The sequence below is a fragment of the Acartia tonsa genome, chromosome 5 (genome assembly GCF_053477335.1).
Source record: "Acartia tonsa isolate MP-2025a chromosome 5, ASM5347733v1, whole genome shotgun sequence".
NCBI classification, from domain to species: domain Eukaryota; kingdom Metazoa; phylum Arthropoda; class Copepoda; order Calanoida; family Acartiidae; genus Acartia; species Acartia tonsa.
In genome coordinates this window covers 12,881,933-12,899,403 of record NC_137264.1, presented here as the reverse complement: position 1 = coordinate 12,899,403, position 17,471 = coordinate 12,881,933, and the positions used below count along the sequence as shown (strand labels likewise).

Genomic DNA, 17,471 nt, shown 5'->3' with positions numbered 1-17,471 from the left:
TTGCAAAGGAGAACCATATTGGTTTGGTGGTTAGCGAGATCCTAAGCTACAGACAAAAAAAGCTTACTACTTTATATAATAGGATTAAGGCCATCATTTATTTTTTTTTCTTTAAACTAAAGTAAGAGGATGTCTTTCTGTATAGATGTACATATGTCAAAAATATCTTGTCAACAGTTGAAAGTCATTCAAAAATTTGAAGGGGAGTTTTACATATAAATATGATATAAATGCATTTTTGTTTATAAATTCTTTTTGTACACTATCAAAGGCTTTGATGCTATCCAAAAATAACCCCATAACAAACTTAGTATTTAAGATCATTAACTTTCCTTTCATTATAGTAAAGTAGCAGGAGGTTTTTCTTCCTGTATGTTTATTGAATAGAATCTTGTGAATGGCTTATTTGTTTTACTTGTATATGTAATTCGAATTTGGTTTGTAAATTTTTATTGTACACGATCAAATGCTTTCCTACTATCCAAAAATCAAACTTAAAATATTTATGGTTTTAAAATTATTTCCTTTTTTTTTGGCTTCTTCACCAGGGCAAAACTTGGTTGTTGATTTATTCAATTTAAGAATCTAACTCCGTTTTTAAGGTCATCAGTTACTTTCCTTTCTTATACTAAAGTAACAGGATGTCTTTCTTCCTGTTTGAATGCATGTTCAATAGGATCCTGTTGACAGCTGAAAGTCATTAAAAAAATTTTAGGAGAGTTTTACATATACATAACTATAATAAAAATGCAATTTTGTTTATAATTTCTTTTTGTACACTATCAAATGCTTTTTACTATTCAAAACTCTTCAAATATTTATTGTTTTAAAATCATTTCCTTTTTTTGGCCACTTCACCAGGGCAAAAGTTGGTTGTTGATTTATTCAAAAGTTTACTTTTCTATAAGTTTTGACTTGGAAGAATGATAAATGTATTTGTTTTACAATTTTGTTTCTTTTTAAAGTTAAACAAAACATGTATAAGTATGAAGAAGTAACCAATATTTTGATTATTAATTTTGTTAGATATTAAAGGCAATGCAATGTTATAAATCAATGGCTACTTTGACATCAATAAATTTTAAAATCATTTTACATAGGGATGTTTGAAGTGGTGGTGGTAGAATTTTTCTCTCCATTTTTAAATTTTAGTTTCAAAAAGAAAAAGTGAAAGATATATTTTTTTATTAAGGTAAACCCTCCCCCCCTTTCTTATTGATTTAAAAAGTTAAACAAAACGAGGATGATTATCTACATACTGAAGTAGAGTAGCAATGACAAGCAAACAATATTTTGATTATTTAGTATTAGATAGTAATGCCAATTAAAGGTTGCACGGTTAAGACACTGATCTAGTTTATGCATATCTTTTGTAGATTCTATCATTTTTCTACTATTAACAAGAGCCGCGCAATTTTAATTTTAAAAATATACACATTTTTGTACACTCTATAAATTAGTCATGATCCAAAAATAGGTAATTTGAAAAATCCGGTTTTAAAGGCATAATTTGTTGAAAATATCTAAATAACCAATGAAGAAATTAAGATATAGATTATTTATTTCTGTCAATAGCAAGTGGGTCAAATTGAGTAATATTTTTGTCCTATTAAAAAAACACCCTGTATATGTAGGGAGGGAGGGAGGGGACAATGCACTATAAATAGTACTGTCCCCGAAAGTAGTTTAAAATTCGTTCTGTCCTTTGTTAGTATAAAATTTAAATTAAATTTAAACAAAACAAAACAGTTTCAATTTGTGTTTTGTTAATAATGTACATGGACGAAAAAAATTGCTGATGATGAGGGCAGTTTTGCCCTCGAAACGTTGAATAAAGGGGGGAGGCGGATGTGCCACTTTTTGAAACAAAAACTAAAAGTCAAAGGAACTCAACTAAAAAAAAGAGTTACAGGTCTGAGATTTTGCATGGCAGTTGCTTTATAGGGTTACAATATGGAACAGTGAAGAAACGGCGGCGCAACCGCCGAATACCGCCGAGAAATTGCAAAAAAAAATCGTCGGGAAACGGCGGTTTTCGGCGGTTGCGCCGCCGTTTCTTCACAGTTCCATATTGTACCCCTATTAAGCAACTGCCATGCAAAATCTCAGACCTGTAACTCTTTTTAGTTGAGTTTTTTTGTTGACTTTTAGTTTTGGTTTCTAAAAGTGGCACATCCGCCTCCCCCCTTTAAAAGTTTGATGCCTTGAGTTTTTCATTCTGAGGATTTTACATGTTGGGTCCGTTAACCATTCGTCTTACTTTTTACTTTTCATAATACAATGTGTGTACGATAAATTGATCTACACATCTGATTATGATAGACATAATCACCTCCTTTGTAAATAAAAATCATTGGAGGGATTTCAATGTTCCTTCCCTCCCCAGGTACTAAATGTCCGTACAACACAAAATCTAGACACATAAATATTTTAGAGAGGTGTTCTTGCAAAAAAGCAAATTTTTTATAACAAGATAATGCCTACATAAAGACATGTTTTTTTTAAATTTCATTGGATATCGGTCCAAACATTTACATTTAATGTACATGCAAAAATCCATCAGTTTTAGATCATAATTTCTAAATAAACCAGGAAAAAAGCCTAAAACCGCCCCAAGATATTTATGAATCTTCCTTGAAAAGTGCAACCCATTCGAACCAGTAATTTTTTAGATCTTTAGCTTCAAACAAAAAAAACCTTACTACTTTTTATAAAAGGATTGTAAAAACTCCATTCTGCAGCAGAAGGAAGCTAGACTTTTAGAGAATCAATTTTGAAAATTAAACTTTAGGATACAAAGAATTTTCGTCAATTTTCCCTTTTAACAATAAAATTAGTTTTCCCAGGAATGTAATTTATTTTACACTGGTACTTTATGTAAACACTAGCGGCTAAGCCCCTAGAGGCCTCTAGTGGCACTTTAAATGTTTTTTTTTATATTTAAATATGTCTATGTTGCGTTTGACGTTTATGTTTCGTTGAACTCTCTTTGTTAAATCGAGAAACATAGTTTTTTTTTTATTTTTGTGATTTCTCTTGGGAGGGTGGTGGTACCCTCCCCCAAAATAGTTATAAACCTTCCCGGGACCTATGAGAATCTACCCTGTTAAGGAGAACCTGATCGGTTCAGCGGTTAGAGAGATCCTTCGGTACAAACAAACACACAGACACACAAACAGACATCCTGTTACTTTAGTATAAGGATTATCTCATTTGTAGGCTTAAAAAATGTGGGAACTTACATTAAATCCTGATTAGTTGGTACAAAATAGCAGTGCTCTAACTTTTAAACCAATAAACTTGAGAGGGATTGGGGAGGGGGTGTTTACATATTTCTCATTATTTCCCCTCGCCCTATTTTTCTGTCATACTTTTTTCTCCCACTACCGGCTACGCCCCTAGAAGCCTCTAGGGGCACTTAAGGTAGGAGGGGGAAAAGTTGACTTCATCCCATTTTAAATTTGAGTTTCAAAAGAGTGAAAAAAAATATTTTTTGAGGGAAGGGGGGTGAAGACACCCTCCCAAAAAATAGTTTGAAACCTTCTCAGGACCTATAAGAAGCTTCTCAGTAAATGAGAACAATATCAATTCAACGGTTAGCGTGATCCTTCGGGACAGACAAAAAACGCTTACTATATATAATAGGATTACAAAATCTTTTAGGACATCCTAGTTTTGATTTTAAAATAAATATTGTTAATTAAGAGTATATTTTATACTTTGTAGTAATTTCAGGGAGGGAGAGGACATTAGGCTGTTAATTACACTAATTCCCAAAGTTTTGTAATAACGTTTTCTTATTCGTTGGCTTTACAACTTTGGAGATTTTAGTGAATTTTATTTTTTGTTTCAATAAGTTCAGTGTTCAAACATTTCAACCACTAATTTTACTTTGCAGAAAAGGTAATATTGTGTACCATCATTGGTAATGTACATCAATTTATCGGCATTTGTCTTATCCCTTTAGATCCCTGGCTGTAATATGTATTGTAAAATATTACAAGCAGAATATTGGAAAATAAACAATGCAAGGATTGATGGATAGATAACTTGCTTAACGTCAGGGAGGTGTCATGTTCGAGTCTTAACCAAACTCAAATTTTCAAAATTGAAAAAAAAATTTCTAAGAGGATATTACCCAGATTAAAAATTTAACATGGACAGTTCGTTCATCAAATAGAAGGAGAGGGATGAGGTTAAGGGGGTGGATGAAGAGTGATAGTTATTTTAGCCAGCTACAAGTTTCACTTATTCACTTAGAATACAAGCTTATTTAGTAAAAGATCCAAGTATTAATAAATCCATTATTTTGACCCATAAACAGGGCAACTCAAAATCATGTTCAGTTTGGACTTCCATGAAAAGATCGTGCAATTATTTTTTTGGTTTTCTAACATGAATTAATAGAATACATTAATTAATTTTATGATTTTATTTTGATATTCGTGGAAAACTGGCAATAATGCAATGCTATAAATGAATTTTTAGTATGGCTGAGAATCTGTTCTAATCCAGCGGATATTAATTGGTTTTGAGCCATACTGGAAAGACAATTTTCAAATCATAAACCTGTCCTTATATCCATTGTACAGTTTATATCCTCTAAAACAACATCAATAATTTGCAGACTTGTATACAGGGATAGTAAGGGATAAGACAAATATAAATTAGAATAAAAAGGGAAAAGTAGGTTGTGGATAAAATCCGTAAACGTTGTGAGTTTTTAGTTAAAAACAGTAGTAGAACGATTAATATTTATGTTAACTTTAAGAAAATTTTTTTTTTTGTCTATAGTTCTTTTCAATATGTAATACACATATTTAGTGAATATTATCGTTCTACTACTACTTTTAAGCCTTAAAACATACACCTTTACGGATTTTACCCGCAACCTACTTTTGTCTTTTAAAAGAAATTAAAATGGGAATATTGAAATTTTTGGTTATGTTTTCTCTTAAATTTTCAACCAAAATATAAAAAACTCTGAAATAACAAGAAAGCTAGATCTTAAACCTCAATGTACAAAGTAGTTTTTGGGATCTTTAAGAACACAAAGACATTCTCTTATTTCTAATGTCTATAAACATATACATATATATTTTCTACAAAAAAGGAAAAAAGGTAAATCATTAATTCTAAGAAACTTCTTTTTCTGTAAAACCATACTATACATGTCTTTTCATAATGGTTTAGAACTGGTTTTTATCCAGTAGAAATATATAAATAAAAATATTTTTAGGAACCGGAAAAGATTGGAACCAAACCAGTAACTTGGCCTGATAATCTTTCCATAAGGTAAACAATAAATTTAATAAGTACAGATGTATAACCCAGACAAATACCTGGCCCCTGTCTTGGGAACCTATTTCGTCTGCTAGCAAATTACTTTATGCTCTTTTGTTGCGACTTGGCTGTATTAATATTAATGATGCTATTGGCTGATATTCAAAGACCCAATTGAAAGTCGGCAGAGGGTCCACGGGGTGGGGACATACAGTTATTCAACCACTTGTCTCTATTATTTTACTCTAAAAGGTAAACTAAAGGAATTTCATTCTTTAAAAATCATAATTTCATTAATTTTATAAAAAAATTATTGATGCTACTATCCATAAAAGCGAAGATTATTGTTTTAAAACTAACATTTATTTCCCTAATTCATGATAACCCTTATTATTTATTTTATATGTTTACTATTTAAGTTTAAGTTAAAGAGAAGCTACACTATAAAAGTTTTAACAATCCTATAATAGTTATTTGTCGCTTCGAATTACATAGACAGCTTTCCAAGGATGCCAAAATAGGATTAAAACCAGTTCGAACACAAAACTGGTATTAATCATGATTTTTTTAGTATGACTAAGAACCGTTTCTAATCCATCAAATTTTAATCGGTTTCGAAGCCATAATGAAAAATGTATCAAAGTCTCAATTGCATGAAATTTTTATATCTACCTACTTAAAATAAAAGTACAGGTTTAATGCAGAATCAGTTATGTTTCATGAACAAAACACGCTTTAAACACTTGACATTTAGTTATAATCAAATATACGTAATTTCAATAAAATTCTGCTAAAATTTATATAAAATAGTAATTTTAAAAACGGATTTAGAACACATTTAATCTAGTACATACTAAATTTATATAAAACAAGGATGACAACATCCATAAAAGCAATGCTCAGAAGCAGCAGGACAAACGAACATTAACACTTGTAGAGTGTCAGAACTGAATAAGCAGAATATGCTTAAATATGGGAAGAGTAAATGGAAAAATTATTTCCTTCATTAATCTACCCCTGTATTTTTAGTATAATATCCAAGTGATCTTAAGGAATAAGAGAATGGGCGATAAGTTGATGTACATTCTAACTGACTATATACAAAATTAAACCTTCTGCAGATTACAATTAATGGTTGAAACATTTGGACACTAAACTTAATGAATTAACCAATCAAAATTCAAGAAAAGTCCTCATATTTGATAAGCTAACAAATAAGAAAATGTTAATATAAAACTTTGGAGACTTCTGATATCAACAGCCCAATGTCCCCTTCCTCCCTCATTATTCAGAGATATACAACCCTCCAACCCTCTTCTATGAACTTAAGTTTTAGTATATTTTTTATCCATTAACCAATTTTATGCAATTTTAACGGATTTTTTTTTGCTATTTTCATTTAAAATTTTATCAAACTGATGAAACAAATTGATTACGAGATATATACTACGTCTGGTTTCCTCCAACCCTGTGCTATGAACTTAACTTTCAGTTTACTGTTATTTTTTATTCAAACTCTTGTATTGCTGTGCTACAAATTAACATAAATATTTAGGGATATATACTACTTCTGGTTTGCTCCAACCCTCTACTAGGAGCTCAACTTTCAGTTTACTGATCTTTTTTATTTAAACTATTGTATTAATCTACTATTTATTAACCTAATTATTTAGGGATATATACTACTTCTGGTTTGCCCCAACCCTCTGCTATGATCTCAACTTTCAGTTTACTGTTATTTTTTATCAAAACTATTGTATTGCTGTGCTGCTTATTAACCTTATTATTTAGGGATATATACTACTTCTGGTTTGCTCCAACCCTCTGCTATGATCTCAACTTTCAGTTTACTGTTATTTTACCCAGCCAAAGTTTCTGGCCATTGGATATTTTTAATTTGTTAACCAATTTATCAGATTTTTTGCTATTTTTGATACAAATTTCATCAAACTTATGGACCTAATTATTTAGGGATATATACTACTTCTGGTTTGCCCCAACCCTCTGCTATGAACTCAACTTCCCCAGATCTACAAGGTAGGAAACAGGATGACCCCATAAAGTCTGTGTTTTTTTTTAAATCAACATTTTTTTACCTTTTTCCTTTCACATTTTATTAATAATTAGTCTTTTAGAAATGAGAAAGTTTTTATCCCGCAGATTTAAAAAGAATACATATAAGGCACCTAATTTTCATACTAGAGAATACATTTTTCTTTTTACTTAATTCTTAAAGTGATTACATCAAACTGATAATTAGGTAAACTACATGAGGAGAATTGTACCCCCTCCCAACCCAAGTTAAATAAAACTTGTATTTGCACAAATTCACTTTAAAAAAAATACTTTTTCTGAATAAACAGCAGTTTGACATCAGAGTAGCATTTGATAGAACTAGTTAATCATAACATATATTATATGACTGTTTCCTTTTAACAAGAATGGCTTCTTACCAAACATGTGTAGCAATTAAACATGTATGACTGTAGGACTGACTGACGGACAGACAAAGGGAATTATATAGTATCTACATTCTTTTTAAAATCAAATAAATTCATTTTATTTCAGGGTTAGAAAGTTGTTTTTACTGAGAAGATTCATAGAACTAGTTGTTGGTAAAATTATTTACATACATTTTCAAAAGCATAGTTTTCTATAATTCGGATCTGTTCAAATATTCTGTTGTTTGAACTATATTATCGTAACCAGAAAGTCCGTAGTTCCATTTGAAATAAGTTGATTTTTTTTACAATTATCCTATTCATCTGATTTTTTAATAATGATTCATGAGACAAAAGGTACAATGTTATTAGCAAATTATCTCTGCAATTATATCATAAAAATGCAAGTATGTTCTTAAACAGTTTCCTGTATTTAAGCAATTTACATACAATTTAACAATTAATTTTTCTTTTACTCTGCTTACTAAATTCTGACATTCTACAAGTTTTGTAATCGTTTGTCCTACTGTCTGATATTAAAGCTTTGCTTTTATGGATGTTGTCATCCTTGTTTTTTTTCTGAAAGTGACAGTTCTATGTAAAATCATTTTAAAAATTCAGATGTATTTTCCCTTGAATCGAACAGTGGATCAAAGAAAAATCCCCATTCCACTATCCCTCCTTGGCTCTCCTAAGACTTTTTTCTTCAATGGATAGTAGTCAACTTTCAGGCATTTGCTTGATTCAAATACATATAGTTTTTACTCTTTCCAAAAATTTAGTATTCCTTCTAAATATTTAAACTATTGATTTAAATTAAATTATTAGTATTGCTTAGTACAACAATATATAATTCCAAGCATAGTAAAATCTTTTTAGGCATTTGTATGATTGAAATACATATTGTTTGAACTTTTTCCATCTATCTATACCAACCTAATTAAGTATCGTTCTACCTTTCAATCCATCAATTTATCTATCTACCCATCTATTTATTTATATTAGGTGTAAATATGAGAATAGCTTTAGTCCATCAATACATAGTTCTAAGCCCTGTAAACTCGATTTAGGCATTTGCTTTATTTAAATACACATAGTTTTAACTTTTTCAATCCATATATATACCTACCTATGTTTGGAAAATTCTAGCTTTCAATCTATCTATCTATCTATCTTAGGTGTAAATGTGAGCATAGCCATAGTCCAACAGTACATAATTCCAAGTGTTGTTAACTCTCTGGTCCCCTTTGCTAAAATGGAACTGGGAATAGCTTCTGAACGCCTTTTAAAGGTAAGAAATTTTTGATTTTCACAATTTCTATATTGCTGATAAAAATCATAAAACCATGATTGGTTTATATTAGCTTAAAATAATTAAATATTGGGGGCATGAGCTATATGAAACTCTTCCCCCAGTGCAGGGGCCCAGTCCCAATATTGTATTGGGTATTAAAAATCATTTGATATTTTGAATACAGAGCAGCAGCTTATTTCATATAAAACTATTAAAATCTTCCTTTTTGATGATTTCAATTAAATAAATTTTTATTGAAATTTCTGATAATTTTATTTTAATAGCATAATTATGGTAATTTCTAATTGAAGATAATTGTTTCAATTATTATTTTGATGTAGACTGGAATTTTATATTTAATTGTTTTAATTTTCTTCTATCGTGTGTTTTACGTCATTAAGAGTTATTAAATTTGAGAAGAAAAAAATATTTTACATGTTATAATTTTAATTTCAGAAACTAAATCTCATTAAATTTATCCTATTTAATGAATTTTTTGACTTTGCAATTAAAGGAAAACCTCATGATTCTGCTTTTACAAATCTATACATGAAATATAAACTTACTGCTCATTCTTTTATGACCTATATGTCTAAATCCTAAGTTAAGATTATATTTTTTCAATTGCCAAGTTTACAAAAAAAATAATCTTGTTATTGTTTTTCAGTTTTGACGAGATTTTTCATTAAGGCAGGAAACCGGTTCTAATCCTGCGGATATGAACCGGTTTTGAAGCCATACTGTAATATATAATATTCCAGGATTGATTCAAAACAAATTAATATCGGGGGGATTAGAACCGGTTTTCAGCCATACTGAAAAATTATGTCTAGCATTATATTATATCCAGTTTTCTATGAATATAAAAATGTACAATCTTTTAAAACCAATTTTTTTAACCTTGGGATGCCACAGAAAGCTATTTATATCATGAAACAAGAAATAACTATTTCCTGTACTGCAAATGCAAAGTTTACAAAAAACTAATCTTGTTAATATTATTTTAGTTGGCGTTACCAAATCATCTGCTATGGATGATTGGATTCTACCTGTTCTTCCATGCTACACTTAACACATTAGGAAAGAAAAATATACAATGAACCTTTCTTAATGTTTAAAGTAGTTTGGTGTATGTCTGTCTGTCTGTTTGTCAGATCAAAGTTATGCGTTTTAAGGCAAGGAGGGAGGGGACATTGGACTGTTAATTACACTAGTCCCCAAAGTTTTATAATAACGTTTTCTTACTGGCCGTCTTATTAACTTTGGATCTTTTTATTAATTTTAATTGGTTGGTTCATTAAGATGAGTGTCATAACGTTTCAACAACTAATTGTAATCTACAGACGGGCTAATTTTGTGTATCATCATTGGGGATGTACATCAATTTATCGATCATTGTCTTATCAATTTATATCCATGATTTTAGGGGAGCTTTATGTTAGGGTGGGTCGATTTTGGACATTTTTTTTCTGAGACCTAAGCGGGGATCTGCAAATGATTTATATGTGTATAATACACCTCTGGATTATTTAAAATTTATCCCAAGTCTTAAAACTGCTGACAACCAGGCGTTCAATTGTATAGCTATTTGTAAATGGTTATAAAAAATTTATTGAATCAGAACTATGGCTTTATGGTGCTCCCATGAAAGGCATTGAGGAGAAGAATCACGAACTTTTGACCGTTTAAAAAATCTCATTCCTAGCCTGAGAAAACCTCATAAAACCTGTACAAATTGGACAATTCTCAATAAACCTTTAAAAATGATGGTTTTTAAGTAATTTCTAAGGCTAGGAACAAGCATTTTTGAAACGGACAAAAGTTTCTGATTTTACTACTCAAGGCTTTTCGGAAATTCATTATTAAACTGGAGAAATGCACAAAAATATTTAGCCCTCTAGCACTAATAGCAACTGAGATAATAAGTGGAAAGGACTTGAATGTCGTCTTTGCATATTTTTTATTAATGAAATACATTTTTACGTGGTCGCATTCTAAATCTCAATTTTTTAAAATTCTTTTTCGGTCACCCATTTTATTTAAGTTAGTTTTATCTGTTGCACATATCCCCTCTTTGTCTAATTCCGATATGAACCCGCCCTACGTGTATGTTATTGTATTATCATTGCAATAGGGGTTGGGAGGGGGGGGGGGGGGGGGGAGTGGCAATTAGTACAAAACATGCTTTTTTTGTCATCCACCTTTCACTAAAAAATTACCAGAACCAACTGTTAGCTAAGATAAAGCTAACTACATTTAAATTTTTTTTTAAAGCTAAGCTTTTCTATAATTAGGGTCGGTCGGTCAGTCCGTCTGTCCGAAAGTCAGTCCATCCATAAGTCACATAAAATTAGCTCTTTTCGTTAATTTAAACAGGTTAGAATTGTCTTATCGATTCCAAACTTTGCATTATGATTCCTGTAGTAGTTACAATTTAGAAAGCGTTCAACTCTAAAATCGTTTCCATAATGTCCGTAGTACGTTCATTTTAAACATATTTATTTCTAACTTTTTTTACAACAAATTTTTATGTTATAAAAGTATCCGATTGATCTGATTTTTGGAATACTGATTCCTAGGACAACAAAGTTCAATGTTATAAGCAAAGCATCTCTATAATCAAGTCCTAAAAATGTAAGTGTGTCCTTAAACAATATCCTGTATTTAAACAGTTTTTCAACAAATTCACTTAAAAATTTGTTTCGAAATTGTATTCTGTTCATTAAGTTCTGACACTCTACAAGTGTTAATATCCGTTTGTCCTACCATACCAGAGCTTCGCTTTTTATGGATGTTGTCATCCTTGTTTTAGAAATGATTTGACTTACAATATTGTTTTTCTTTCTTTTCTCAAATCTTAGATATTTTTATATTTTTGTAGTATTCCTCCATCATTGAAATATTAAGCAATTTTATTTATCAAATATTTGTTTTAATTATGTATTATTGGATTTAGCAGTTTCATAGAACATGCAAATGCTAGATATTTTAGGTTTTATTGGTGTTTTCCCATAAAGCCCCTCTCTTTATTTTTTAAATGAATTAATTACCCCCCCCCCCCCTCCTTTAGACCCAACAGAGCATCCTGAAAATTTTCTTTTTAATTTACAAGATAATAAAATTAAAAATAAAGGAAATAGGCAAATATGAAAAAAAAATCAGTTAGACAAACACATTACACATCCTACTACTTTTTGAAAAGGCATAATAAAAGAAAGTTAAGAAAATTATATGATAAATCAATACAAACTTAACCAAAGGGGGAGGTAGGCTGTGCTTAAATTCCGTAAAGGTGTGAGTTTTAAGGCTTAAAAACATTAGTAGAACGATAAAATTTTTGATTATTTTTAATAACATTTTTTTGTCTATAGTTCTTTTCAATAAGGAATACACATATTTAGTGAATATTATCGTTCTACTACAAACTCACACCTTTACGGAATTTTAGTACAACCTACCTCCCCCTTTATAAATATAAAAATTGGTGAAAAAACATTCCTGGATATATTATATAGATTTTCTTGACGTGAACATAAATTTATTCTAATATATTCAAAATCCCAAAGAAGTATACGGATCAATATCTAAATTGAAAAAAAATAAAACAAACCTTTCAATGAAAAACTACTGAACACCTTTTTTAGTATCAAATCTACTCAAAATTTTGAGTATTTCCGTCAATACAATTTAAAAAAGTTATGCCAAAAAATATATCTTTCCTATTTATTAGAATATTTTAAAAATTATAATTGCCTAAAATTAATGAGGCTTGTACCATCCTTGGCAATTTAGGATTGACCTTAGGATTTACAAGCGTCTACTAGAGGCCGCTAGAGGCACTTACGGCGGGGGCAGTTTAATTTGATAATTTTTTTTTTTTTTGATTGGTTGGCTCCAAACTTGTAACGTCCTATATATCTTGAGAAGCAGTATCATTGGGGATGTATTTAATTTTTTCTCCATTGTCTTATCCCCTAAGTTTCTTGGAACGTATTTTCTTTACAATATTGCCAATTGGGTTGGGCTGGATACTTTTTTGGCCGGATACCGGCTACCGGATATCCGGATCATTTCAAATTAAGGATATCCAGTATCCGGGCAGATATCTGGCCAACGCCGGATATCAGACAAATTACCGGATATCCGGCATTAGAAAAATTTGCCGGGTATACGTTATCCGGATAGTTTAAATGTCCGTTATCCGGCCTGATATTGAAAAAGGGCCGGATATTCTTCCAAACCGGATATCCGGCCCAACCCTTATTGCCATCCCTCTATTCCTGACTTGATATTTTCTTCTTTTTCCATATTTGAAATTGATATTTTTACACTAAGCCAGACATAAGAAAGGTCTGCAACATTTTGGGGGCTTTCACACAAGGTGATTGTTAGGCACTGAACCCTTCCCCCCCCCCCAAAAAAAAAAAGAAAAAGAAAAAAAAGATTAATCCACGCAGGGGCCTAACCCTGTATGACTTCCCAGTGCCAATATAAACTAACCTAAACTGATCTGAAGTAATAGACAAATCAACTTAAACTAACCCACCCATGCGTTAAATTTTATTCAACAAGGATGACAACATCCATAAAAGCGAAGCTCTGAAACGGCAGTACAAAAGGGAATTAACACTTGTAGAGTGTCAGAACATACATGCTTTCTAAATTGTACCTTACTACTACAGGGATGACCATGCAAAATTTGAAATCGATAGGACAATTCTAACAAGCCTAAATTAACGAAAAAAAACTATCCGTCACGGACGTACGGACGGACGGACCGAAGGACCGACCCAAAATATAGAAAAGCGTCGCTTTTAAAAATAAGGAAGGGAAGGTGGGGGGAGGGGGGGAGTTACCTGTGCTCTACATATTGCTTTGTGTGAAATATGAAACATTTTGTCTAGATTTAAACATTTTCAAACATATAGAAAAATTATTGGGGGGATGGGGATATTACAAGTTAAGAAAAACTTGTTTGCCATTCTAAATGATGATTTAGAAGTGGCGTTCGGACAGTTGGTTATAGAGGGACTGCTAAAAATGTAAAATTTCAATTATTTCACTCATTATTTTGTATATTTTGTTTATTGTAGGCGAAATATTACAATTTGCAGACAGGTAATATGGTTTTGGATATGTTGCCATTTGTATTATTTACCTACAATAAGGGGGGGGGGGGGTTAATGCAACCATCTCGTAATCAGTGAGCAAATGGCACTTAGAATTCAAATTTCGATCAGAACTTTTGCATGAGTAATCTTTGGTAGGTCTATTTTCCCTAAATCGAACAAAAAGTTGGAAAAGTAACGGCTGGCGGCTCAGCCGTTGAGCCGTTTTTTTGCCTATTTTCAGGGTAAATCCATTATTAATTACGTAGGAATCAACTTTTTAAAACATATTTTTGGTTTAATTCATGTTAACTGATAGCAATAACCATTTTCAAAACTTCTAGTACCAACAGCTACCGTCATGAATCGTTTGATAGCGTTTTGAAGTGGAAAAGAGTATTATGTGGAGTTAGGTTTCGTGACTAATTTGCAATATAGATATCCAAAAAATGGGAAAACGGCTGAGCCACCAGCCGTTAGCCGTTACTTTTTCAACTTTTTGTTCGATTTAGGGAAAATAGACCTACCAAGGGTTACTCATGCAAAATTTCAGATGGAAATTCGAATTCTAAGTGCCATTTGCTCACTGATTACGAGATGGTTGCATTAAAACCCCCCCCTTGATATATTATTACTTGGATGTTTCACCAGTGATTCTCGCAGCTGGCTAAAATAACGATACCCCCAACCATCCCCTTTATACCATCCCCTTCCCTTCTACTTGGTAAACGAACTGGCCAATAAATGAGATCACATTAGGAAGCTAAATTTACAAATTTCACGTGCCAAGTATGTTGTATATCATTATATATTAATACGCTATGATGAAACTTAAAAAAATATATTATGACAGACTGACGGACCATGTAAGTTATATACAGGATGCTCTTTAGTAAGATTTAGTAAGATGTATACCTCATAAAAGAAATCAACAGTCTATGTTAAATAGGACTGACTGACAGACAAAGTTAATCAAAGAGTACAAATTCTAATACAAAGGGGGGGAGGCGGAAGTGCCACTTTTTGAAACTAAAACTAAAAGTCAACAAAGGAACTCAACTAAAAAAAGAGTTACAGGTCTGAGATTTTGCATGGCAGTTGCTTTATAGGGGTACAATATGGAACTGTGAAGAAACGGCGGCGCAACCGCTGAAAACCGCCGTTTCCCGCCGAATTTTTTTTTTGCAATTTCTCGGCGGTTTTCGGCGGTTGCGCCGCCGTTTCTTCACTGTTCCATATTGTAACCCTATAAAGCAACTGCCATGCAAAATCTCAGACCTGTAACTCTTTTTTTTTAGTTGAGTTCCTTTGACTTTTAGTTTTAGTTTCAAAAAGTGGCACATCCCCCTCCCCCCCCTTTTTTTTAGGGATTTTTACCATGATTGGTGGAATGCGGTGAACACGGCCAAATTCTGGAGCACTTGGAACCTTCCAGTTCACAGGTATCATCCGGAATCAATCCATTATTAATCCGGTAGTAATCCGTTATCAATCCGGTATCAATCCGTTATTAATCCGGTTAAAATCCGGCATATATCCGTTATTAATCAGGTATAAATCCGTTATCAATCCAATATTAATTCGTTAAGAATCCGGTATCAATCCAATATCAATCTGGTATTAATCTGGTATTAATCCGGTATAAATCCTGTATTAATCCAGCATCATTTTGGTAATAATCCGGTAAAAATCCAGTATAAATCCGTTATTAATTCGATACAAATCCGGTATAAATCCGGTAAAAAGTAACAGGTTGTTTTATATGTGTGTGTCTGTCTGTATCTCTGTACCGAAGGATTTTGGGCTGATATGGTTCTTCTTTACAATGTTGCTTTTCATAGATTCTAGGAGGGTTTATATCTATCTCATAAGAAAGCTTACCCTCTATCTCTCCCTCCATTTTTTCTATTTAAAATTTAAGTTGAGGGTCACTTTCCCCCCGGATTAGTGATATAGATGCTTATATCACTTACAACATTGTACTTTGTTGTTCAAGGAATCTTTTTCCATAAACCATATAAAAAGGATGATAATCATACATAAGTATTAAATTAATTTAAAATCAACATGTTTTAAATGGACTTATACATTTTCTGGTACCGATTATAAAGTTGTTACCCTTTCTAAAAAGTACCTAATTTTTACAGGATTCACCAAGTGAGGTCAGGCAGTGGGAAAGTTTAGATAAATTATTGATCAATACTAAGATATTTTGGAGAAAATAAAAAAATAAAGTTTCCATTACACAATAGTACTTTTAATAATAATTAACAGATTATTATTATCCACGTACAATAAACAAGGATGATAACAGCCGTAAAAGAGAAGCTTTGAATTCCAACTGTAGAACAAACGAACATGAACAATTGAAGGGTGTTAAAATTTAATAAGCATAATATTGATCTTACAGTATTGTAAATAATTTTCTGCAAAATTGCTCCAGAAACATATTTAATTCTGTTCTTAAGTTTTTAGGACTTAAAGGGTGTAAAAATTTAATAAGCATAATATTGATCTTACAGTATTGTAAATAATTTTCTGCAAAATTGCTCAGATACATGATTCTGCTCTTACATTTTTAGGACTTAATATATTGTACTTTGTTTTCCTAAGAATTGTTCCAAAAATTAGATATATAATATGATTATTCCATACAGAAGGTTAAAAATCAGCATGTATTAGATGGACTTACAGACTTTCTGGTACCGATTATAGAGTTGCTACGCTTTCTAAATAGTACCTAATTTTTACAGGAATCACCAAGTGAGGTCAGACGGAGGGAAAGTTTAAATAAATTATTGATTTTTAAAAACTAAAATATTTTGGAGAAAATGAAAAATATAATTTTCCATTACACAATTTAGGAGACGTAAGAATTTTTTTTTAATTTAACGATTATATATAATTATCCACTTAAAATAAACAACGTATTCTTATTTTAATAAGCGAAGCATTTCATCGTCTGTTTGTCCGGCTGTCAATGGAGCATACTTATCAGTTATTTTAAGGAATGAGATAATTACCTTTTTTAAGATTTAAATTATTGGTTTAAAGGTTTGGACACCACTGCACTAGTTCGGAAGAAGAAAAATTTGTTTACCAATGTAATCAGAGTCTCTTTTTGTTCCTGAGATTTATTCATATAGGAGTTTTTCTACTCTTATTTCAATCCTTGTACAAAGATTCCTGTGCAGATTGGCATACTCACGGATCTTAAGGTATAAGACAATGGACGATAACTCCGATTATAAACAAAATTACCCTAAAGATTGGTGAAAAGCATGATTTATTAAAAGTCCCAAAAGTTTTTAAACAAAAAAGTACAATTTATAAAACATTACAAGA

The 17,471-nt window shown here is 31.3% G+C and overlaps 1 protein-coding gene across 1 annotated transcript in view; it reads left to right on the top strand.

Moving 5' to 3' along the window:
• The window catches only part of LOC145318784 (diacylglycerol O-acyltransferase 1-like), a 40,192-nt gene that overhangs the window by 11,095 nt on the left and 11,626 nt on the right, over window positions 1-17,471 (top strand). Inside the window, exons 11-17 of the mRNA XM_080160343.1 lie at window positions 5,240-5,295; window positions 7,255-7,320; window positions 7,852-7,898; window positions 8,903-9,015; window positions 10,026-10,099; window positions 14,113-14,136; window positions 15,494-15,568. Coding sequence (XP_080016469.1) covers window positions 5,240-5,295; window positions 7,255-7,320; window positions 7,852-7,898; window positions 8,903-9,015; window positions 10,026-10,099; window positions 14,113-14,136; window positions 15,494-15,568 — 455 coding nt within the window. The remainder of the gene's footprint in view (window positions 1-5,239; window positions 5,296-7,254; window positions 7,321-7,851; window positions 7,899-8,902; window positions 9,016-10,025; window positions 10,100-14,112; window positions 14,137-15,493; window positions 15,569-17,471) is intronic.